The sequence below is a fragment of the Sander vitreus genome, chromosome 3 (assembly GCF_031162955.1).
Source record: "Sander vitreus isolate 19-12246 chromosome 3, sanVit1, whole genome shotgun sequence".
Taxonomy (NCBI): Eukaryota; Metazoa; Chordata; class Actinopteri; order Perciformes; family Percidae; genus Sander; species Sander vitreus.
The window spans coordinates 2,281,053-2,302,556 of NC_135857.1; the positions used below are offsets into that span (position 1 = coordinate 2,281,053).

The following is a 21,504-nucleotide window of genomic DNA, read 5'->3' on the forward strand; positions in this document are numbered from 1 at the left end:
TTTTTCTTCTTAATGGTTTTCTGCAGAACAAGAAGCGGCGTGAACGACGAGACCTGCTGAGACTACAGCTGCTGCGGATCTTTGAGCTGCTGGCTGATGCAGGTGTCATCAGTGACAGGTCAGTGTAGCTTTAGTTGACACATTTCAGCCTCACACTGCACAGTATCACACTAACTGTACACAGAAGTGGAGCATACAGTAGGTACGATAACGAAACAGGATCATCAAGATATAACCTTTGTGCTACAGTCCCAGTAAAAAAGTGTGGACACACTTTCCCATTCACTTGAATGAGAAAATGTGTCCAAACTTCTGACTACTGACTACTGTACCTCATAATGAATTGCTGTGGTACAGTTTGCGTGTTGACAGATGTTGTAAAAGCAGTTGAAATATTACTGTTTGGGTTAGAATTTCTTTTCATTGCTTGTCTCCCTGTTCTTCTTAAAGCACAAATGGAGCTCTGGAACGTGACACCCTGGCCTTGGGAGCTCTGTTCCTGGAGTATGTGGATCTAACCCGGATGCTCCTGGAAGCTGAGAATGACAAAGATGCAGAGATCCTCAAGGACATCCGAGCTCACTTCAGCGCCATGGTGGCCAACCTCATCCAATGTGTACCAGGTACTCAGAAAAGATTCACGCTGAAAGGCTTTTCTTGTCAGACCACTTTTCTGTCACTGACAATGCTCTGCAGGTCCGATTGATACATTACTGAATACATGTCTCTTATATGGATGCCTGATACTCTCCATCTGTCCTTTTTTATCAATTTGTGGATTGTGAATTATATAATAGGCTGCCATTCGGCTTATGTTAGCTGCACAGCACAAGAAGCACAAGACTCCTGACAATGATCTTGATTTGGACGTAGCCCAAGGGGAGTAGATCCAAAAATAGGGCAGCTTAAGGACAGAGCAGGTGATGACTCATGGGTTGCCAAGCATTCACAAGTCCCAACTGAATGTCTAATGAACACGTTGGAATGTGCACTTTTAGTAGTTTATTAAAAGTTTAAGATACTTGAATATTTCGGCTGACTCTTCACTCTCTCAATGAGCAGAGCTATAACAGGCTTTCTTGTCACCCTCCCCAGTGCACCACAGGCGCTTCCTGTTTCCACAGCAGAGCCTGCGCCATCACCTCTTCATCCTCTTCAGTCAGTGGGCCGGCCCTTTCAGCATCATGTTCACCCCTCTGGACCGCTACAGTGACAGGAATCACCAGATCACAAGATATCAATATTGTGCCCTAAAGGTAAACATACTGTACATGATGCAATCTATTGCCTTCCACAAACTCTTACATATATTGATATTTCCCCCTAATGCATAGTAGGAACAGAAACCTGTATCTTGGCAGTGGATTGGTCTGGTCTTAGCCAGTTACAAAGTGCACAATAAATCCACACATCTCCTCTGTCATTGCAGAATGATATGGTAAAATATGTTTTTTGGGACTCTAATGATGTCATCTATTTCGTTGACCGACAATCTTTTATGAACCAAGAGGCCACCTTTTGCAATCTTGAGTGTGTAAAAATCCCTTTGGTAAAAGGAGCCCCTGAATCACTCCCATCCTATCTCTGATGTTGAAAGATGTTTCTTTCAATGTAATTCTGTTGTTTGGTGTGGACTCCTTTCCATCCACAAGACAAATACAGATTTAAGTACAGTAAACTCTCACCTGAACTGCAGCATGAGTGAAAATCCTGTTTGTCAACATTAGATTTTTGTTACATGTCTCGTCCTACTTCTGTCTCACAGTCTAAAGAAACAACAGACGTTGTTGGTTGTTAAACATGAGCACTGCAGTTTAACGTCACATAGTAATAAGACTTCTGTGAACTAAACATGTACTTCCTGCTACCACTCTGGGCTATGTGCAGTGTTGCCTATTGCAACTGTTGACTTTGTTCTTCCAGGCCATGTCTGCTGTGCTGTGCTGCGGGCCTGTGTTTGATAATGTTGGCCTCTCTCCAGACGGTTACCTCTATAAGTGGCTGGATAATATACTCGCCTGCCAGGATCAGCGGGTATGTGGCCAATACTTTACCACTGCAGTGTGTTTAAACAAAGAGCTGACCCAGAAAGCCCCTCTGATAGCTCGCTGAAGCCTGCTTTGTCTAAAAGCCCAACTCTAGACATTGCCAAGTGCTCACCATGATCTTTCAAGAGGGCTGGCAAGTGGTGAAGAAGAGTTTTGTATCAAAATACATTTGTCTGATGTTGTCTTTATTTCAGTTTACTGTGATACAAGATAAAGCACTTGCATGTTTATTTTACACATTCTTCCTTGTCAAAATTGACTTTGAGCCCTCGTGGTGTCATTATACAGTGGTATAATAAGTAGTAGCAGTAACTGGGCAGGGAGTCAAGACAATGCAATTCATAATCTTTAATATGACAGAAGTAAAGCTTACACTGAATCCCCGGATCTTTAAAAAAACAGACAAAGCCTCAGATATTTTCTGTAATGTAAAATCAGGAATACAGGGGAGCCTTAAAAAAAGATGTGAAATTCAGGAGAGTCTGTGTTGGTATCTTCTCCTGGCACAGGTCCACCAGCTTGGTTGTGAAGTCGTCATCCTGCTTCTGGAGCTCAACGCCGACCAGGTCAACCTATTCAACTGGGCTGTGGATCGCTGCTACACAGGCTCCTACCAGCTGGCCTCGGGCTGCTTCAAAGCCATCGCCACAGTCTGTGGCAGCAGGTACAAAGCCCCACACTCTCTCTGTCAAACGTTCAACTTGTTCAGATCAGCTGCCTGTGCATGGAACACAGTTTTCATCAATTACAGTTATGTTCATCAGGTATGATCATCCAGGGTTTGTGTCCAAGTGAGGAAACCATTGGCAAATTAGTTTAGGCTTCACCTCAGCTTATCCTCTGAAAGGGCTCACTATTCTTCTGAAACTGGCCTAACCATCTTGCATTATCTCAAAAACATGAACCCAAACATTATGTGGAACATATTTATTGATTTTTTAATACTTGAACGTTAAGTTTTTTTTCTCTCTCCTTCCTAACTAGCAGAAACTACCCCAGTGATATAGTAACACTGCTGAATCTGGTCCTCTTCAAGGCATCGGACACCAGCAGAGAAATCTATGAGATTTCAATGCAGCTCATGCAGGTGATATATACGAGCACAGTCGCCTGTTGTGCTGCTTCTGTGTCGTTTTCCGTGGTTTAATGGATAAATGACACATTTCTCCTCTTTCATTGAACAGATTCTTGAAGCCAAGTTGTTTGTGTACTCTAAGAAGATTGCAGAGCAGAAGCCAAACAGTATCCTCTACGGCACCCACGGTCCACTGCCACCTCTTTACAGTGTCTCCCTGCCTCAGATCTCCAGCCAGCTGGCCAGAATGTACCCTGAACTCACACTACCTCTTTTCTCAGGTAGCTGTTTGTGTCACATTTGTGCTGTGTGTGGCCACAGTAGGGTTAGCCACGGTATTTCAGCCTGCCGTAATACTCTCACAGGCTTGTCATCTTCTTATGGTTTACCCACTAAATGCTGCTTGCTCATCTTTCAGAGAAGTTTCACTCTTCCACCACCCACACACATACTGTATCTGTGAACACTCGCACCAACCACAGAAACACGGAGAGCTTAAATTGATTAAAGGACTCCCAGGTTTAAGTTGAATTCACGTACAGTATGTGTTTGATTATTTCCATGTAGAATGTAAACACCACAGTTCCCGCTGATGTTATACTGATGTTAGGATTGCCTTTGCCCTGCTTGTTCCAGAGGTTAGCCAGAGGTTCCCCACCACTCATCCCAATGGGAGGCAGATCATGCTAACCTACCTCCTGCCCTGGCTCAGTAACATCGAGCTGGTGGATAGCTGCCTGCTGCTTCCGGTCTTCACACCGTGCACCTCAGATTATGAGGCCTCTATCCGGACGACCAGCACAGGTTCATCCCACACACTGAAGGGCACAGGCTGGGGCTCCTTACAGGCCACATCTATGGTTCTCAACAACCTCATGTTCATGACCGCCAAGGTAAGGTCATGTTGGGAAACATGGAATGAAATGGGGCATGTGTAATCAGTCAATGCAGCTAACACGCTATGTTCTTTTTTTTGGTCAGTATGGAGATGACCTACCTGGACCCGAGATGGAAAACGCCTGGAATGCTTTGGTCAGCAATGAGAAGTGGAGCAACAATCTGAGAACCGCACTGCAGTTTCTCATCAGCTTATGTGGTGTCAGCAGTGACACCACCCTCTTGCCATATGTAAGACATATCATTTAGGTGAACTGGGAAATGTTATGTTGTTACTTTTACATTTTTAGTTCTTTCCAGTTTCTTACAGATATTGTGTGATATATTTGTTCAGATCAAGAAGGTGGTGATCTATGTGTGCCGGAACAACACCATTCAAACCATGGAGGAGTTGATATTTGAGTTGCAACAAACAGATCCAGTCAACCCTGTGGTGCAGCACTGTGATAGCCCTCCTTTCTATCGCTTCACTGCTACAAGCAAGGCCTCCACAGCAGCTTCAGGTACATTTAAAAAAAAAAAACACACACTGAACACTGGGAAAACTCAACTAACCAGGAAATCCTAACTGCTCCAGTGGAACCACTTAGTGGCCAACCATAGAGAACTGTGTTTGTTCTGGACAGATCTCAGTGCTGAATGTGGAGCAGTGTTGGTGTTAAAGATCATGCTCAGTTAACTTTCATTAAACATACTGTAAAACATAAGTCACTCTTTTTTTGTTTTTTTGTTTCCTAGGCACCACATCGAGCAGCAATACTGTTGTTGTGGGCCAGGAGAGCTTTCCTGACACAGATGATACCAAGACTGTGAAGGAGAATGAGGAAAGGTAGAGAACAATATCTTGAAGCTTATCATTAGATTAATTATAGTCCTACCAAGGCCCATCATGATACTTTTTTAATTTTTTTTTCTATTTTCTGACCTCAGGCTTAGCCACATAATGAGAGCCCACAACCGCCTGGAATCACGCTACAGCAACAGCTCAGGAGGATCTTATGATGAAGATAAGAGTGAGTGTATTTCTGTACCAGACACCCTTTGAAGAAATGTGGTTGTCATGGTCTAGTGAGTGTGGTTCGGAGGGTAAGATGGTGGCCGCCGGCATGGTGTCATTGATAATGCATGAGCAGTCTGAAGGGCCTAAAAGGCGTCTGTGAGAACTAGCACTGAAGCACTGGAGGACTCTGCACTGCTGCTAGTGACCCAAAACTGCTTTGTCATGCTCTCTTGGTGTGAATTAGTCCTGCAGACTAAGTATAATTTTACAATTAAACCACCCTTAAATATGCCCTTTGACAACTAATCTTTAAAATGTAAGTTCTTTTTATGATGTTATGTAGTTGTACATTATTTAAATGCATCTCCAGTCTGCCATTTGCCCACCTGCCCTGTCCAGCAATGGATAATCCACAAACTCTCATTTTTGATTGAAATTTGCCATATGTGTGTGCGTGATAAATGTCAGCAGTATCATTTTCTGTTTCCATTTAGGTGAACCTCTGCCCCCCTATGCTGATTGGCTGGTGGTTGTCATTGAGACCAATCAGCCCCATCCTCTGCCCATGCCTCTGAATGGAGGATGTTGGGCACCACTGGTGGACTTTTTGCCAGAGACCATCACGCCCAGAGGACCACTCCACAGGTTAGACTGCCATTTTGAGTCCAGATTAAAATGTCAAGACAAAACTTCTGCTAGTCACTCTGAAAGAATAACCAGGGCTGTTTACTTTGAGATCAGACTGATCTTAGACCTTTAATAACCTGACAACAGTTTACCTTTAAATGGCTGCAGATGAAGGCAGCACCGCTCAGCTTTTCCATTTGGTGGCTGTGCACTTCAAAGTCATGTTTTTGTGGATTAGATTTGTTTGGTGTGTTGTTGAGTTTCTTTTGATTGAGAGGCTTTACAGTTTATGTGTTTGTGTTTGTTTTAGGTGTAATATAGCAGTCATCTTCATGACAGAGATGGTGGTGGACCACAGTGTGAGAGAGGACTGGGCCATGCACTTGCCTTTGCTGCTTCATGCCTTGTTTTTGGGTGAGTTCACATTATTATCAGTCATCCCTGTAAAACCCATCCATGTAATTACTCCTAACTAGTAAGAAACGGACACTTGGGCAGTGGCTCTCAGCGTCAGATATGATGCAAATAGCACCCTCCAGCGTCTTTATGGAACGCACCGGACAGAGCAGCAGTGCGACTGAAGATGATGTAGTATTAAGAGCGACAAAGGTAGAGAGTAGTATGAAAGACCGAAATGCAGCGTAGTGAGGTTGGTTGGGGGGGTGGATGGGTCAAAGAACACAGGACTTTGACCCAGGAGACCGGGGTTCATGTCCTGTTCTTGTCCCGCGTGTCACTGAAACATACATTTTATAACCCCACCCACGATCTTTTCCTAAATCTAACTGTCCCTTTCTTGTGCCGCATGTCAGTCATTACGTCCCGAACCAGAGCATCAAAATTGACGTCAAGATTCCCGATGCTAAAGGAGACTTTTAGCATAAATAACAAACGCCAAAGGAACATGACCAAGCGTCCATATTTTACGCGATGGAAGAGTGAGAATGTGTGGCAATTACATGATATTTACATATTTGGTGTAATGCAGTACAAATCTCATTGCAGACTTAACATTTAATGACTATATGGTTGATGGCAGATTTTAAAATAATAATTTCTTAAGTATTTTGAGTCTAATATTATAAATCACCATTGTATTATAAGTACAAAGAGTTGTAGAATTCCATTAAAGCCTCGCTGGTTGAAATCTTTTATTCAGTTTCAAACAGCCAATACCAAACAGTTTAGTTATCTTCAATAGACTCTGAGATCAAGGTTGTGAAATGGGAAAAGGGAACTTGCCATAACAAACAACACCTTGTCCCAGAGATCCCAGTGTGCTGAAACAGGCTGACTGGTCTGTTCATTTCCTCAGGGATGGATCACTACCGTCCAGAGGTGTTTGAGCACAGCAAACGTCTCCTCCTCCACCTGCTCATCACGTTGTCCTGTAACAACAACTTCCAGACCATCGCCTCAGTGTTACTACAGACACGTGAGATCAACGGCACCAAGACCCTCACCTGCAAACCCGGTCTTCAGCCGGAGGACTTACCTTCAGGTAAAAATAAATATTGACTTGACGTGGCTTGACTTGACTAGACTAGACTTGGCTTGGCTTGACCTGACTTGACTTGAAATACAGGCTTTTAGTAATACTCACCTGTTTGCGTTTTCTCAACTACAAATACATTCACACTTTAGGGCTGCCCGCTCTGAGTCGACCAATCAGTCGTTTTGGTCTTAGTCGACTAGGATTTCTTAAGTCAATTAGTCGTTTTTTTATGCTTTTATGCTGAATGAATACTTTCCAGGAAACGTAGGAGCACATCTCTGGTAAACACAAGATTTAGAGTGGTGCTCTTGCACGATTCTTTGCGGATAAACACAGATCTGTCGATTAAATCAACTAATTTGATTAGTCGACAAATACGATACGAGTGTTATTACTAAGAATTTCTTTAGTCGAGGACAGCCCTCCACTTTACTCAAAGGTTGGAGTAGACCTGGACCCAGTTGACAGAGCTGCTTGGCTTGACACATTGCTGTTCTCTCTGGCTAATATAACCTTCAGCAACAGGAGGGGAATGGCTAACATTCCTTTCAGAGGATAGATAACTTTCTTATCGGGGGAGAAATATTTGGACACTGTGCCAAAAGCAATATTGAGCACACAGGACATCAAAGGTCTTGATTAAAGCATTCCATTTTGCTATTTTTGTCCCCCGGCCCAAATTGGGGCCATCTGCTCGGGCTTGGATAGGCTGGTTTGGCTCCCCCTCCTCCCCCTGCTGATTATTTGTTTTGCAAACGTCTAGACATTTTGAAATGTCCAGAGTATTCTTTGTCCATTTGGCTTTTGATTACAACTTGTATTCTAAAAATAGTATTAGTAGTTAGTTTTTACAGCTATACGACACAATAACATTGAGATCCATAGAAAACATTTTTTTTCATTTCCGTCACAGTCTTTGGAACATTTTCACTCCCAAGTGTATTGTATTTGTATAATTTGTGTAGGAAGTTGCAGAAATAATAAGTTTGTAAATTAACAGCAAGGAGATTAAGTGTGCAGCAACTCAGTAGTTAAACTTGACAGTTCTACTACTATTCTTGTATTTTAATAGTTTTTATGTAAATCACTTTGAATTGCCCTGTTGCTGAAATGTGCTATACAAATAAAGCTGCCTTGCCTTGCCACATTAAATAAATATTGTCAGTAGTAATTGGATGCAAATTCCAGACATGTTAAAAAACCAGTCATGCTGCTCCCTACATGTTCTCTTCTTAGGTCGGCTACAGACTGGATGCTTGGCGTGAGTGTGGCGTTTCTGTCGTTGATTTACTGCACTCAAGCAGTAGTATACTTCATGTTAAACAAAAATATATACTGATTTGATTACAGCAAAGACAACGTCTGCAGTATTGACGGCAAAATAGGCTACAGAATATTTGGTTCTGTATTGACAGGTGCAATATTTGAAAATCGATAATTATTATTATTTTTTTTAAATTACATTTATATCTGCATTTATGTCAAAACTTAGAGACTTTCAAACATCAAAATGTCATTTATTAATATGTATTTGTGTCAAAATGACATATAAACATCTTTCCGTATTCTATGTTGCCTGGAAATGCTTCCAACACACTTGCGTGTCGCGTGAAAAATAGGCGTTGGTCCTATTTCTAGCATGCACGTGTTTTCTGCGCACCTCGAGCCGCGCCTGAGATGTGCGTGTCACGCAGGCAGTGTGCACGCTCTAACCTGTTAACATGGGAGCCAAAATAAAAACAAACACGCCAAGTAGCTGACACGCTCACGCCATGCAGCCAGTGTGTAGCCAGCCTTACATTAACTCCTGCAAGTTACAGGTAGGGAGATGAAATCCAAACATCCAAATGAACCACTGATTGCTCTGTTGTGTTCAGGAGGATGTATTGACTTCCTGCGGGAGTGTCAAGCGTCTCCTGTGCCAGACTCCGGTCTGAGTTCTTCTTCCACGTCGTCCAGTCTGAGTCTGGGAGGCAGCAGCAGCAACCTGCCGGAGATCTCACATGAGGTGGAGGAGCTGGTGGCTTCCAACAAAATGGATGAGAAGACTAACAAGCTCATTGAGTTTTTAACAACAAGGTACTGATTTGAAAAAGTTGTTCCCCCGTTAAAATCCTTTCCAGCAAGTGCAGTGGTTGAACTCTGAGAATATAGATTTACTTACAGATCGTAAAGAGAGGCTGGAAGTATTTTTCACCATAAAAGCATGTTTTACAGCAAAAATATACTTCTGATATGCTGATATGCTTTCTCATATTTCTTGAGGTACATTACCACCTAGTGGTGCTGTATGCATAGTGCAATAGGTTCTTACAGGAGTAGATTAGATTTAACATGACCAATTGTACACATTGGAAATTCCAGATAAAACTATTATCTTCCATACTCTTGAAATGTTTAGGATTTGACTTTTTTTTTAATATAGATATTGCCAGTTTAAGTACAGGCAATACTTAATATGCTAACCAAAAGCACAGTAACGTCTAGGCTTGGTACAGGCTATTCCGAATAGTCAGCTAATTGTCCCAATTTCTATCATCAGACCTCCACATAGACAATATACTGTGTGTCAACGGTTGTTTTATAGAGCATGTGGACCACTGTGGTGCCATGAAGACATTTCAGCAAAGAACCAAATTTCAAAAAGCACTGGACAGCTGACCAACTTTCTGCGACATGTGGTGTCTGTGTTCAAAGAGTCCAAGTCAGGTAACCCTTCACGATATCCTTAACACTGTAACTTTTATTCTTGTGTTTCATACCTGTCTTATTATATTTCATATGTTTTTATATTCTATTTTCATGTTTTATGTAAAGCACTTTGAATTGCCCTGTTGCTGAAATGTGCTTCATAAATTAAGCTACTTAGCTTGCATTAACAGAAATTATAATAACTACAGAACCCTGTTTTTTCTACTCGATCATTTTCATTTACATTAGCACATTCTTCCGTGTGTCCCTAGATTTCCACCTGGAGCAGCAGCTCAGTGACGTGGCGCTGCAGACGGCGCTGTGTAGTTCATCGCGTCACTACGCTGGCCGTTCCTTCCAGGTGTTTCGAGCCCTCCGGCAGCCCATTTCTGCCCACGCTGTCTCCGACCTGCTCTCACGGCTGGTGGAAGTCGTCGGGGAACACGGAGAAGAAGTGCAGGTCAGTGCTCTGCGTGTGTGTACATGATGCATGTGCGTATGTGAATGTGCATATGAGAGCATTAGACATTAATAGGTTCAAGTGTTTATGGATAATACATGTAGGAGTTTGTGACTTTGCATCTTCATCACTATTGAATGCCCATTAGCAATATCGTTTGTAGATACAGTTGTTGTTAAAGCAGAAACTGAGGAATTCTACAAACTGAAAGACTGCCTCACTAACAGTATATCTTCATTTACTGTATCATTTGTATGCTGAGTTTGTTTTTTGGGAAGTAGCACATGTCATAATGTGTAGCATAATCATAGCATATAGCATATCATAGCATAATTCAGTACTGTTCAGCAAATGAGTTGAATGCCCCTGATGTTTGACCCTATTATAAGCATATTAACACAGAATTAAAGCTAATTATCATCTAGCAGAATCAGCAGGTCCTTGTACTGTCCATCAAATATTATCCAAATCTGTGGCCGGGTTGGCTCAGTGGGTAGAGCAGGTGCACATATACTTAGAGGTTTATGCCTCGACGCAGATGTCCAGGGTTCGAGTCCAACCTGTGACGAATTCCTGCATGTCTTCCCCCTCTCTCTCTCCTTCCTCACCTAGCTGTCCTATCAATTAAAGGCAGAAAAAAGCCCTAAAAAATGATCTTTAAAGGTCCCATGACATGGTGCTCTTTTGATGCTTTTATATAGACCTTAGTGGTCCCCTAATACTGTATCTGAAGTCTCTTTTATATAGACCTTAGTGGTCCCCTAATACTGTATCTGAAGTCTCTTTTATATAGACCTTAGTGGTCCCCTAATACTGTATCTGAAGTCTCTTTTATATAGACCTTAGTGGTCCCCTAATACTGTATCTGAAGTCTCTTTTATATAGGCCTTAGTGGTCCCCTAATACTGTATCTGAAGTCTCTTTTGTGTAGGCCTTAGTGGTCCCCCTAATACTGTATCTGAAGTCTCTTTTATATAGGCCTTAGTGGTCCCCCTAATACTGTATCTGAAGTCTCTTTTATATAGGCCTTAGTGGTCCCCTAATACTGTATCTGAAGTCTCTTTTATATAGACCTTAGTGGTCCCCTAATACTGTATCTGAAGTCTCTTTTATATAGACCTTAGTGGTCCCCTAATACTGTATCTGAAGTCTCTTTTATATAGAACTTAGTGGTCCCCCTAATACTGTATCTGAAGTCTCTTTATATAGACCTTAGTGGTCTCCTAATACTGTATCTGAAGTCTCTTTATATAGACCTTAGTGGTCCCCTAATACTGTATCTGAAGTCTCTTTATATAGACCTTAGTGGTCCCCTAATACTGTATCTGAAGTCTCTTTATATAGACCTTAGTGGTCTCCTAATACTGTATCTGAAGTCTCTTTTATATAGACCTTAGTGGTCCCCTAATACTGTATCTGAAGTCTCTTTTATATAGACCTTAGTGGTCCCCTAATACTGTATCTGAAGTCTCTTTCCCGAAATTCAGCCTTGGTGCAGAATTACAGCCACTAGAGCCAGTCCCACAATGAGCTTTCCTTAGGATGTGCCATTTCTGTGTCTGTAGCTTTAAATGCTATTGAGGAGGAGAGAGGGGGGGGGGGCAAGGTGGAGAGTGGGGGTGTGGCCTTGACCAACTGCCACTTTGCTCGTTTGAAAGCCATGATGTCTCTCTCTTTCTCATGGGTGGGCCAAATTCTCTGGCCGGGCAAAGCAGAGAAAGAGGAGGTAACCTTTCCCCTTATGACGTCATAAAGGGAAGATTCCAGATCGGCCCATCTGAGCTTTCATTTTCTCAAAGGCAGAGCAGGATACCCAGGGCTCGGCTTACACCTATCACCATTTCTAGCCACTGGGGGACCATAGGCAGGCTGGGGGAACTCATATTAATGTTAAAAAACCTCATAAAGTGAAATTTTCATGCCATGGGACCTTTTAAAATATTATCCAAATCTATCTGCTTTTTATCTGTTTTTGTCAGCATATATTGTAACAGCATTTAAGTGCTCTGTTATAATTAAATGAAACAAGAAAATCCTCCACAGTTGTCTTTCTTTCTCTTGCAGGGCTATGTGATGGAGGTATTACTTACACTGGAATCTGTGGTGGATAACTTGGCTGAATGTCTCAAGAACAATGATCTCATGGCTATCTTGACGAGGTTTGTGTCTCTTCTAGGTATATTTATGTTTAAAAGAAGGCATATTTTGTTAAAGAGCCCCTATTATACTCCTTTACAGCGTCATATTTGTACTGATTGGTCAGCTGGCCAACTCTGTTGTGATTGGTCAGCCAAATTCAAACAAGCCACTGGGCGGGCTGTGCTTGCTCAGGCAACACCTATGTGCAGCAAATATGAAAAACTGGGCTGGCTTTCTCAATCAGTGACATCACTATTTGAGGAATTTTTTTAGGCAGTTGAGAAAAAGTTCTGTCTGTGGGATGTACTTCATTTATTTTATCTATTACAGTACATACACAAAAACAGGGGCTCTTTAAAACATATCGTTACTTTAATTTCTTGTTTGTTTAATTCCAGAGCGTCGTCTCCAGATTTCCTCAGCAGTCTGAAGCTGCTGTCCAACAGGAAGAGCACCGGGCAGCTCAATCTTAGAAAAGAAGAGAGGAGCCGACACCAGAGGAGCTCCTCTGTCCCCAAGAAGTTCGGAGAGGCGGACAGGTGGTCTGATCCCCCTCGCAGCGCTACGCTGGACCGTATCCAAGCCTGCGAACAGAAGGTTGTGTCAGCCAAGACCCGCAGCATGTCCTTGTCCAAAGACAACATCAACGACCCAGCCAACATCAACCACCCCAGCAACCTGCTGGCCACCATCTTCTGGGTGGCTGTGTCCCTGATGGAGTCCGACTTTGAGTTTGAGTATCAGATGTCTTTGAGACTGTTAAATAAGCTGCTGGGCCACATGTCGCTGGACAAGCAGGAGAACAGGGAGAAGCTGGAGAAACTGCAGAGCCAGCTTCAATGGAGCAGCTTCACGGGGCTCCAGCAGCTGCTGCTGAAGGGCTTCACCTCTGTGTCCACCACTGACCTCACGCTCCAGCTCTTCTGCCAGCTCACAGCCGTGTCACGAGTGCCTGTAGTGGACACGTCACAAGCCATAGGTACACTTAGGGATGAGGAATTTCTCCGTATCGATATCGATGTATGAGGCTAGATATCATCTTACATTTTGGATATCCTAATGTTGTGATATGATACAAGTGTGCCTCTGAACTCTCAGATATTCTGGCTGATTAGACCTCTGCTCAGGTTGAAGGTGGGCCGGAGCTAAGATGGGAATTCATTAGGTCACAAATCTTTTCTACCAATAAGAATGATAAAGCTGTCATTTGTCCTGTCCTATCAGGTGCAACAGAGCTAACAAAAGGCTCAGGAAGATGTCAATCAATCAGTCTAACCACACCCACACAGTCCTGGGAAGAGGTCAGCCAGATTAACTCAAAACACCTGTGTGGGGGTCCAGGGGTCCGTTTCAGGAAGGAGGTTTAACAAACTCTGAGTCTAACCCTGATGTCTGAGTTGATTTACCCTGAGATGGAACTCTGAGTTTTCGGTTCTAGAACAGCTGATATGAGTTGGTTCAATCAACTCCGAGTAGGTTCACGTGCGTGAACCACCACAATAAAAAGGCAGTATGAATGGTGCCATGATACTACGATTCACCATGGTAACAACCACAAACAAACGGGTCGATGGAAATACTCATGCGCACAAACAGCGAGTTTGAACATGTATTTTGTTAAAAAAGCAAGACAGCGGCTGCTGTAAAAGAGAGAGAATTGGTGTGGGAGAAAATTGCTGCTAGAGTCAATGCGTAAGCATTAACAGAGTATTGATTTCATATTTAATCACAGTTAACTGATAATATTACTGGTGAAAACTGGAATTGTATTACACCTATCATTTCATTTAGGTGCAATCCTGCGGTCGAAAAAGTAAACTATACTAATCCCATTCTGAGGCTGCAGCACCATGATCATTAACAGAGCTATAATTTATAATCATTTATTTCTTTTTAATGGCTCTCGCTGGTTTGTGTCCAGGGAACAATACAAAAAACGTTTAAAAAACGTTTCAGAGCGAGTCACACTTTTCTGATGCTCTGCATACAGCGGTTTTACTATTACAGTATGATCCACATCACCAATAAGAAAACTGCCGTTTGCAAAAAAAAAAATACGACACAAAGAATGTGCTGGGATGTTAAAGCCTGTCCACGATGGTGGATGTTAGTGATATGAGGACGATAAAATATCTACATATCTGATGGACGGTGAAAAAATGTCTCACTATAGTCTCCCGACGTAAACTCTCTGTGAAGTAATCCAGCTTTTTCATCAACGGGATCGTCAACAAAAGGACATGACATGTTTGAGAAAAAAACGTTTTATAATCTGCCTAACAATACATTTTATTTATTAAGTGTTTATTCATGCAGATAACAAACTGCATTAAAATGCGCCTGATACAGACTGAATGAATGAATGAGGAAATGAGAGAGAAGAAACCTCGAGTTTCTTGAAGAAAACCTGCTCCCGACCAGGTTAGGTTCACAGACTCAGTTACCATAGTAACTGACTCTGAGGTTAAGTTCCCTCTCTTTCTGAAACAGAAAACCCAGAGTTTCCCTCATCTCAGGGTTAACTAACTCAGAGTTTTCACTAAACCTGCTTTCTGAAACGGACCCCTGGGCCGTTACAGCAGTGGTTCTCAAACGTTTTCACATCAAGGACCCCTAAACTGACACAAATTAGAACACGGACCCCCATCTGCTAAGACTTTGTCCCAGGGTCCCCTGCCTGATATCATTTTTGCTTTTAGATGTTTTATTACAGAAAGTGAAAGAAAGCCATGAGCAAAATAGTCATGCAATCTGTCATTGTGTTACTTATGGAAGAAATAATAGTGAAAATAAATTATTCCCCTTTTTGTTGGGGAACCCCTTCAAGGACCCCTTGGGGTCCCCGGACCGCACTTTGAGAACCACTGCTTTAGAGGCTACATTACAGTAAATTGATGTAATGTTCTGAACTTACCAGACTGTTCTAGCCTTTCTATTATTTGCCTTTACCCACTTAGTCATTATATCCACATTACTGATAATTATTTATCACAAATGTCATTGTGTAAATATTTTGTGAAAGAATAGTCAACCCTACAATATCAGAATCGAGGTATTTGGTCAAGTATATCGTGATATTTGATATTTTGTCCATAGTGCCCAGCTCTAGGTACACTGTAGGGATCGGTAGATACAGGGTTAATGTGAATGTTGATATTATTCCATTTTAGGTGTCTGTAAGCCTTTTATTTTGTGCCAATATTGTCAAATATAATACAGTAACAAAACTAAACACAAAAAACTAGAATTGCTGTAACCTTGTATCCACGTAATTTCACACAAAATACATGCCAGTGAACTTTCTCCAAAATTATTTTTCAAAGTGAATATTTTCTATTTTTCATATGAAATATTGGGTGAATTTGTGTGTTTCATCCATTAGGTTTTCCCTTGAATGTTCTCTGCCTGCTCCCGCATCTCGTGCAGAACTTTGATGGCCCGACGCAGTTCTGTCAAGATGTTGCTGAGAAGATAGCCCAGGTTTGGCTTTATAAATGTTTCTTTCCTCATTTTCGCTCAAAGATACTAATAAGTTTTAAGCTAATGCACTTTCTGTGTGTAGGTATGCCTTGAGGAGAAGAACGCCAAGCTCTCCAACCTTGCTCATGTCATGACTCTGTATAAAACGCACGCCTACACACGAGACTGCTTCTCTTGGGTCAATGTGGTGTGTCGATATCTTCACGAAGCTTTCTCAGCTATCACCCTCAACCTGGTCACTTACATGGCAGAGGTTCGTGCAGCCATGCAGCTGATGTTATATTTGCTGAGCAGCAGTAAAAGAGTTGTACAGTAATGATTATTATTACAGCTTCTCAAAAGATGCTAAATTAATGAATGGCATTTCATTCTGTTGTAACAGCTGTTGGAGAAGGGTCTCCCTAGTATGCAGCAGACCCTTTTACAAATCATCTACAGCCTCCTCAGTCACATGGACCTGAGTGGAATTCAAGCCAAACCCTTTAACATGGAGGTGCTCAAGACAATTGAGAAATTTGTCCAGGTGAGTTCAAATAGAACATTAACACAGATGATGTGTCCTACTGCAGATCATTTGTTTAAATGTGTGGCACCTGTATGCCTTTTTTAGTCATTTGTAGTTTATATTTTTAGGATATTTCTGTGGTAACTTTTACTTTATGAGTTAGACGTGCTCGGAAAGTGAAACATTCAGATCCCCCTACATCAGATGTGATCATTGGAAACCTTTAGGCATCGTGCTCAGAGACTCGTGTTCCCTGTTCCTTTTGTAAGTGTTCATGGGAAAAAACTCTGTCTTGTGTCAGCGCAGTAAATTTGTAGACACACCCAAACAATAAACAGTCTGCCCTTCTGCTGAAGACTAGGCCTCTGCTTATTCTCATGCTGAATCCATTTTCCTTTAGCTTCCTACTGTAAACCAACTGCCAGAACAAAAATAGAAACACACAGAAAGACATTTGTGGTTGTTTCTTTCTAAACATGTGGTTGTGTTGGTTTTTGTCTGCATGTATGGGTGAATTGGTGTGTGTACTGTATGTCTGTGTTGACTCTAGACTATCCATTGGGGGGAAGCGTTGAATATCCTGAAGCTGGTGGTTTCTCGATCAGCCAGTTTGGTGCAGCCTTCATCCCCACACAGTGACCTCTCCTACGAGGACATCAGCCGCGTATGGGACCGCTCCTCCAAGGCCTTGCCTGGGAAAACGCTGAATTTCCACTTTGACATATCAGAGGTTAGACTCTTTCTCTGACTTTCTTTTTTACCGTGTTCTTGGTTTGAAAGCCCCTGTCGCTTTAGGAGACTTTAATGCTTGTATGTTTTCCCTTGTATTTTTTTCCTGTATTTTCCAGGGTGTGGTGCTTATTGAGGTTGTGTGGAATCTTTTTAAGCTTTTTGGAAAGGAAGCATTTCTTCCCCTTCCTTAATGCCGATATTTCTTTTTGACCAAACCCTTTGAGATTAGCTTGAAAGCTTGAAAGGTAAACACAATTTGCCGAGCAGTGCAGTGCTGAAAAGTGGAAAGAATGTTACTGTAAAGATACAGACGGAGTGGCTGATGTGTGGGAACTGAACAGGGAGCTATTTGTGTAGTCCATGAATGGCAGGAAATGATGTCAGCTTTTTGCTGCAGTCCTTTGTATGTGAATCAGTGAGTTTTACTGAATAGCCAACAGCGTGTGTATTTAAACTTGAGACACACTGGACAACCACGGATATTTCTTGAAATATCCAGATACTTTTACACTGAGGGATAAAGCAGAGGAAAAGTAAGTTTGTTTTACCACAAATACTTCACGCATTCAAAATGCCAAGTGGAATAAAAACTGTGAACATTGATAAAAGATAAATGCCAGTTATGTTAAAAACATTGATCACTTTGCGGTCATTTTGAAACGATCAAAGTGCAGAAGAAACAGGAGCTGCTATGGAGCCTGAGTCACGGATTGACTAAGCAGAGAGGGGCTTTACTTTTTCAAACTTTCCCTGACTCATCAACGTTTCTGCCTGCACATGTCTGTTTGTTTGTGTCCACGCTGTCAGACACCGGTGATTGGTCGGCGTTATGATGACCTGCAGCGTTCTCCAGGCCAAGATGTGAAGAGCAGGACTGCAGCAGTGACCCGCAGCACCTCCTCTACCTCCTCTGGATCCGCTTCCAACAACGTCCTGGTGCCGGTCAGCTGGAAGAGGCCTCAGTCTTCACAGGTAAGCACTTCCTCCCATTCCTTCTTAGAATTATGCTCATAATATGAAGGGGAGGAGCGGCATTTGGTGCCTATTTAACACAATATTACCCCATTTACACCTGGCATTATAATTTGATCTGTATCTGTATCTTTGTGTATTTCCATTTTCTCTGCAGAAAAGAACACGGGAAAAACTGGTGAATGTATTGTCTTTGTGTGGACAAGAAGTGGGGCTCACAAAAAATCCTTCAGTAAGATACACTTCATTTTAGCAGTGCACTTGCTGGCCAGTTTTTTATTATGATGCATTCAAAAATTACCCATTAACCATTGTTCATGTGTGTCTCTTTGTGTCTCTGTGTAGGTGATCTTCTCCAGCTGTGGGGAGCTGGACCTCATGGAGCACCAGCCTAGCCTGGTGTCCTCCGATGATGGGACCCGAGAGCCAGACAACACGGATGACACCACCTCAGAGCAGCAGTTCAGAGTCTTTAGAGACTTTGACTTCCTGGATGTGGAGCTTGAAGATGGAGAGGTGAGTCCCAGGACCTAAAACGTTTAATAACAGTGGTAAAGAAAAGGATTTATTCTCCTTCTCACCTCCTCACACATTTGATGGACATAGTCAACCTTGTAAAGACAAAGGGTCGCCTGGGTAGCTCACCTGGTACAGAGGCTCAGTCCCCGCTGCAGCAGCATGTCTAAGCTGTCCTATCAAATAAAGGTCAAAAATGCCAAAAACAATCATCTTAAAAAAAAACTACAGTAAGAAAAACATAACTGGGCACTCTTACGTATACTGTACTGGGTCAGGTCTGCCTGCTCTGTGTAATGGGGTTTCTTTTTTCTGTTTTTTTCTGTCTGTGCTATCTAGGAGCTACAGGTAAGTTTAGTCATATTCAGTTTGTCCTTGCTGTGTTCTTTTAAAGTTTGCTTGTGCAGATAATTAAGTGGCCTGCGACACTGATGGCAAAGCGTAGCAAATGTGGGTGCATGGCGTGTCATTTTCAAAACCGATTCTGCAATGTTCATGTAGTGTAAAACATCGATCCACTCAACTCCTAAGTATTAGAAACAGTATGTTTAGCATATTTCTCATACACATTACATAGGACTAGTAGTCTGATAGTCACCAGTGACATGCATGCCAACATAAGGTGTCTTTCACCTGGATTACTGATTTTTTAGCTGATGAGTAATTGTACCTTCAGGGGATTTTAACAGTGTTTATTACATATATTTTGTCTGGTTGTGAAGAGAAAACAAGTATTAGTTTTAATACTGTACACACAGCTGACCTTAATTAGAGTTTAATCTTTAATTCTTGTCTTTTTTTACTCGATAAACAAATAATATCCTTGCGTTCACACAGTTGTATGTCCAAACCTTGCTCGAGTCAGTTCTATCAAATTACACTGAGGCCCAAATGCTGATGATCTACACATTGGTGTTTCCATTGTTTACAGCAATAACATTGTTGCTTTAACTGGTTAAATTTAACATCATGTTGCAGTGTTCAATTGTGAATATCTCGCTTTTGGAGTCAAGCTTAAAAACCACAGTAACATCTTGGCATTTTCGGCAAATTGATGCAATCTCTGCATATCTAAAGCTGCAGACATTGTATCCTGGAACATAGTGTCAGCTCTTCCCTCTGTGCCTGCTAACATTTCACACATACTGAGAACTAAAACAACTGCTTTGGTCAACAAAAGTGCACCACAGACAGTTTTTTATAAGTTAGTTGAATGGCCTGATAAGGTGTGATTAAAGTTTTCTGACCACATGCAAACTTTGTTTTTGATCACAAATGTCAAAATCAAAGCCTTTGCTTTCTCTCAAGCATTAGGCTAATCGCCACAGGAAGTCTCCCCTGTTTGATCCGTTGATGTGGAGCTTTGGTGGAATGTGAAAGTTGGCTGGCATTGGAGTAATGTCCTGTTGAAAAGTCACTCTGCATTTTAAGCAAGATGCAGTCACACTCAGAGGGTTAAAACCCAAACCCCTAACCCACATTTGTCTGCCAGTTTTATCATCATCTTGGTTTTTGGTTGTAGTTTGAGGAAACTCTGTAACAAGCTCACAACACTGTGTAAAGCTCCAGTATTCCTTCTATTCTTAGCTATAAGAGGGGAAACTCCCTCAGAGACTGCCCCCTCCCTGAACCTGCACTGCATGGTTGTGTGAATGTGTGTGTATATATACGGTATGTGTGTGTGTGTGTGTGTGTGTGTGTGTGTGTGTGTGTGTGTGTGTGCGTGCATGTGTTTGTGTTTACTTCTTGGTACTTGGTAACTCAAAGCTATTCTCTGTTGCAGGGAGAGACTATAGACAACTTCAACTGGGGTGTGCGTAGACGCTCCATGGACAGTCTGGACCGGAGTGACCTGCAGCCCCTGGAGGAGAGCCAGCTGTCCAGCAGCATGCCCAGCCTCAGCAAGATCACCCATGAAGACTCAGACGAGTCGTCTGAAGAAGATTCCCTCATGGCCAGCCAGATACTCTCCCACTCACAGCTTGTAAGTTCACCTTTGTTTGTATATCAATAAATAAATGTCATTATGATGAGAAAAGGCTGTTGAAGCATCAGGAAAATGATCCTTGTCACAGGGTATCTGCAGGTCTTGAAACATCTTGAAATTAGCTCAGAATGTATTAAAATTCATTTTGAGTGGTAATTCGCTAACTAACGGCTGCTCAATCTGTTTGTTGTGAAAGTAGGATTGTAAAACTACATTAAATTGCATTTTGTGTGGTATTAAAAACATCATTATAAAGAAATCTTACATAAATCTTGATGAACCCTGCAGTTATCAGTAGTATGATATTGATTTCAACCATATTCCTAACAAAACATTAATTAAATCAAATTGGCAGATGACACTTACTTAGGGCATTCAGAGGATCGTTATAGAAGTTATTTTCATCTTGGAGCCTCCATGTGCTTTCCTCTTGTGCCACCCTCAGGTTATTGTCAACTTTGCACACAAGGTAGCTCATCATTTAGTTTGCTGATCATGAATGATCATGTAGCTTCTCCTCTAGTGTCAACCACAGGACCACATTTGAAAAGCTCTACAAATAGCAAAATTGCCCCCATGCTGTTTGTTAATCCAACACAAATTGTAGGGTTTAGCTTCGTGAAGCATGGTCTTTAATTTGAGCCCACTAGATGGCTCTCTCTGTTTAACAAAGGGTTGAGAATACACTGAATTGCAATGCCTTAAGCGTGTTTTACAGTAACCGCAGCCCAGCTGGCGCGCGCACGTCATGGAATCACCGTAACTATTTATACCCGCGCTGGTGGCTGTGACACTAGTTGCAGTCTTCTCCTGAACAGAGGTGGCGCTAATGAGGAAAGGCTACCGACGTTGCTCTTTCTACGGACAAGAAGAAGAAGAA

At 42.1% G+C, this 21,504-nt stretch overlaps 1 protein-coding gene across 8 annotated transcripts in view; it reads left to right on the forward strand.

The window, feature by feature from the left end:
• LOC144514792 (protein furry homolog) overlaps window positions 1–21,504 on the forward strand; it is a 66,251-nt gene that overhangs the window by 38,343 nt on the left and 6,404 nt on the right. For 5 of the 8 annotated variants that reach the window (XR_013501592.1, XM_078245651.1, XM_078245634.1 and 2 more), the window contains exons 25-52: window positions 27–118; window positions 451–623; window positions 1,096–1,256; window positions 1,924–2,034; window positions 2,558–2,712; window positions 3,033–3,135; window positions 3,233–3,404; window positions 3,760–4,016; window positions 4,105–4,251; window positions 4,355–4,523; window positions 4,759–4,849; window positions 4,951–5,033; window positions 5,515–5,665; window positions 5,958–6,061; window positions 6,963–7,148; window positions 9,020–9,221; window positions 9,730–9,851; window positions 10,106–10,293; window positions 12,358–12,452; window positions 12,831–13,411; window positions 15,815–15,912; window positions 15,995–16,165; window positions 16,295–16,435; window positions 16,968–17,147; window positions 17,957–18,121; window positions 18,279–18,353; window positions 18,467–18,637; window positions 20,421–20,621. Coding sequence is in view for 7 of the 8 variants with exons in the window: in XM_078245651.1 (XP_078101777.1) it covers window positions 27–118; window positions 451–623; window positions 1,096–1,256; window positions 1,924–2,034; window positions 2,558–2,712; window positions 3,033–3,135; window positions 3,233–3,404; window positions 3,760–4,016; window positions 4,105–4,251; window positions 4,355–4,523; window positions 4,759–4,849; window positions 4,951–5,033; window positions 5,515–5,665; window positions 5,958–6,061; window positions 6,963–7,148; window positions 9,020–9,221; window positions 9,730–9,851; window positions 10,106–10,293; window positions 12,358–12,452; window positions 12,831–13,411; window positions 15,815–15,912; window positions 15,995–16,165; window positions 16,295–16,435; window positions 16,968–17,147; window positions 17,957–18,121; window positions 18,279–18,353; window positions 18,467–18,637; window positions 20,421–20,621 (4,545 nt within the window). In the remaining variant the exon portion in view is untranslated. The remainder of the gene's footprint in view (window positions 1–26; window positions 119–450; window positions 624–1,095; window positions 1,257–1,923; window positions 2,035–2,557; window positions 2,713–3,032; window positions 3,136–3,232; window positions 3,405–3,759; window positions 4,017–4,104; window positions 4,252–4,354; window positions 4,524–4,758; window positions 4,850–4,950; window positions 5,034–5,514; window positions 5,666–5,957; window positions 6,062–6,962; window positions 7,149–9,019; window positions 9,222–9,729; window positions 9,852–10,105; window positions 10,294–12,357; window positions 12,453–12,830; window positions 13,412–15,814; window positions 15,913–15,994; window positions 16,166–16,294; window positions 16,436–16,967; window positions 17,148–17,956; window positions 18,122–18,278; window positions 18,354–18,466; window positions 18,638–20,420; window positions 20,622–21,504) is intronic. The other 3 variants (XM_078245635.1, XM_078245643.1, XM_078245655.1) reach the window with 1 other exon arrangement.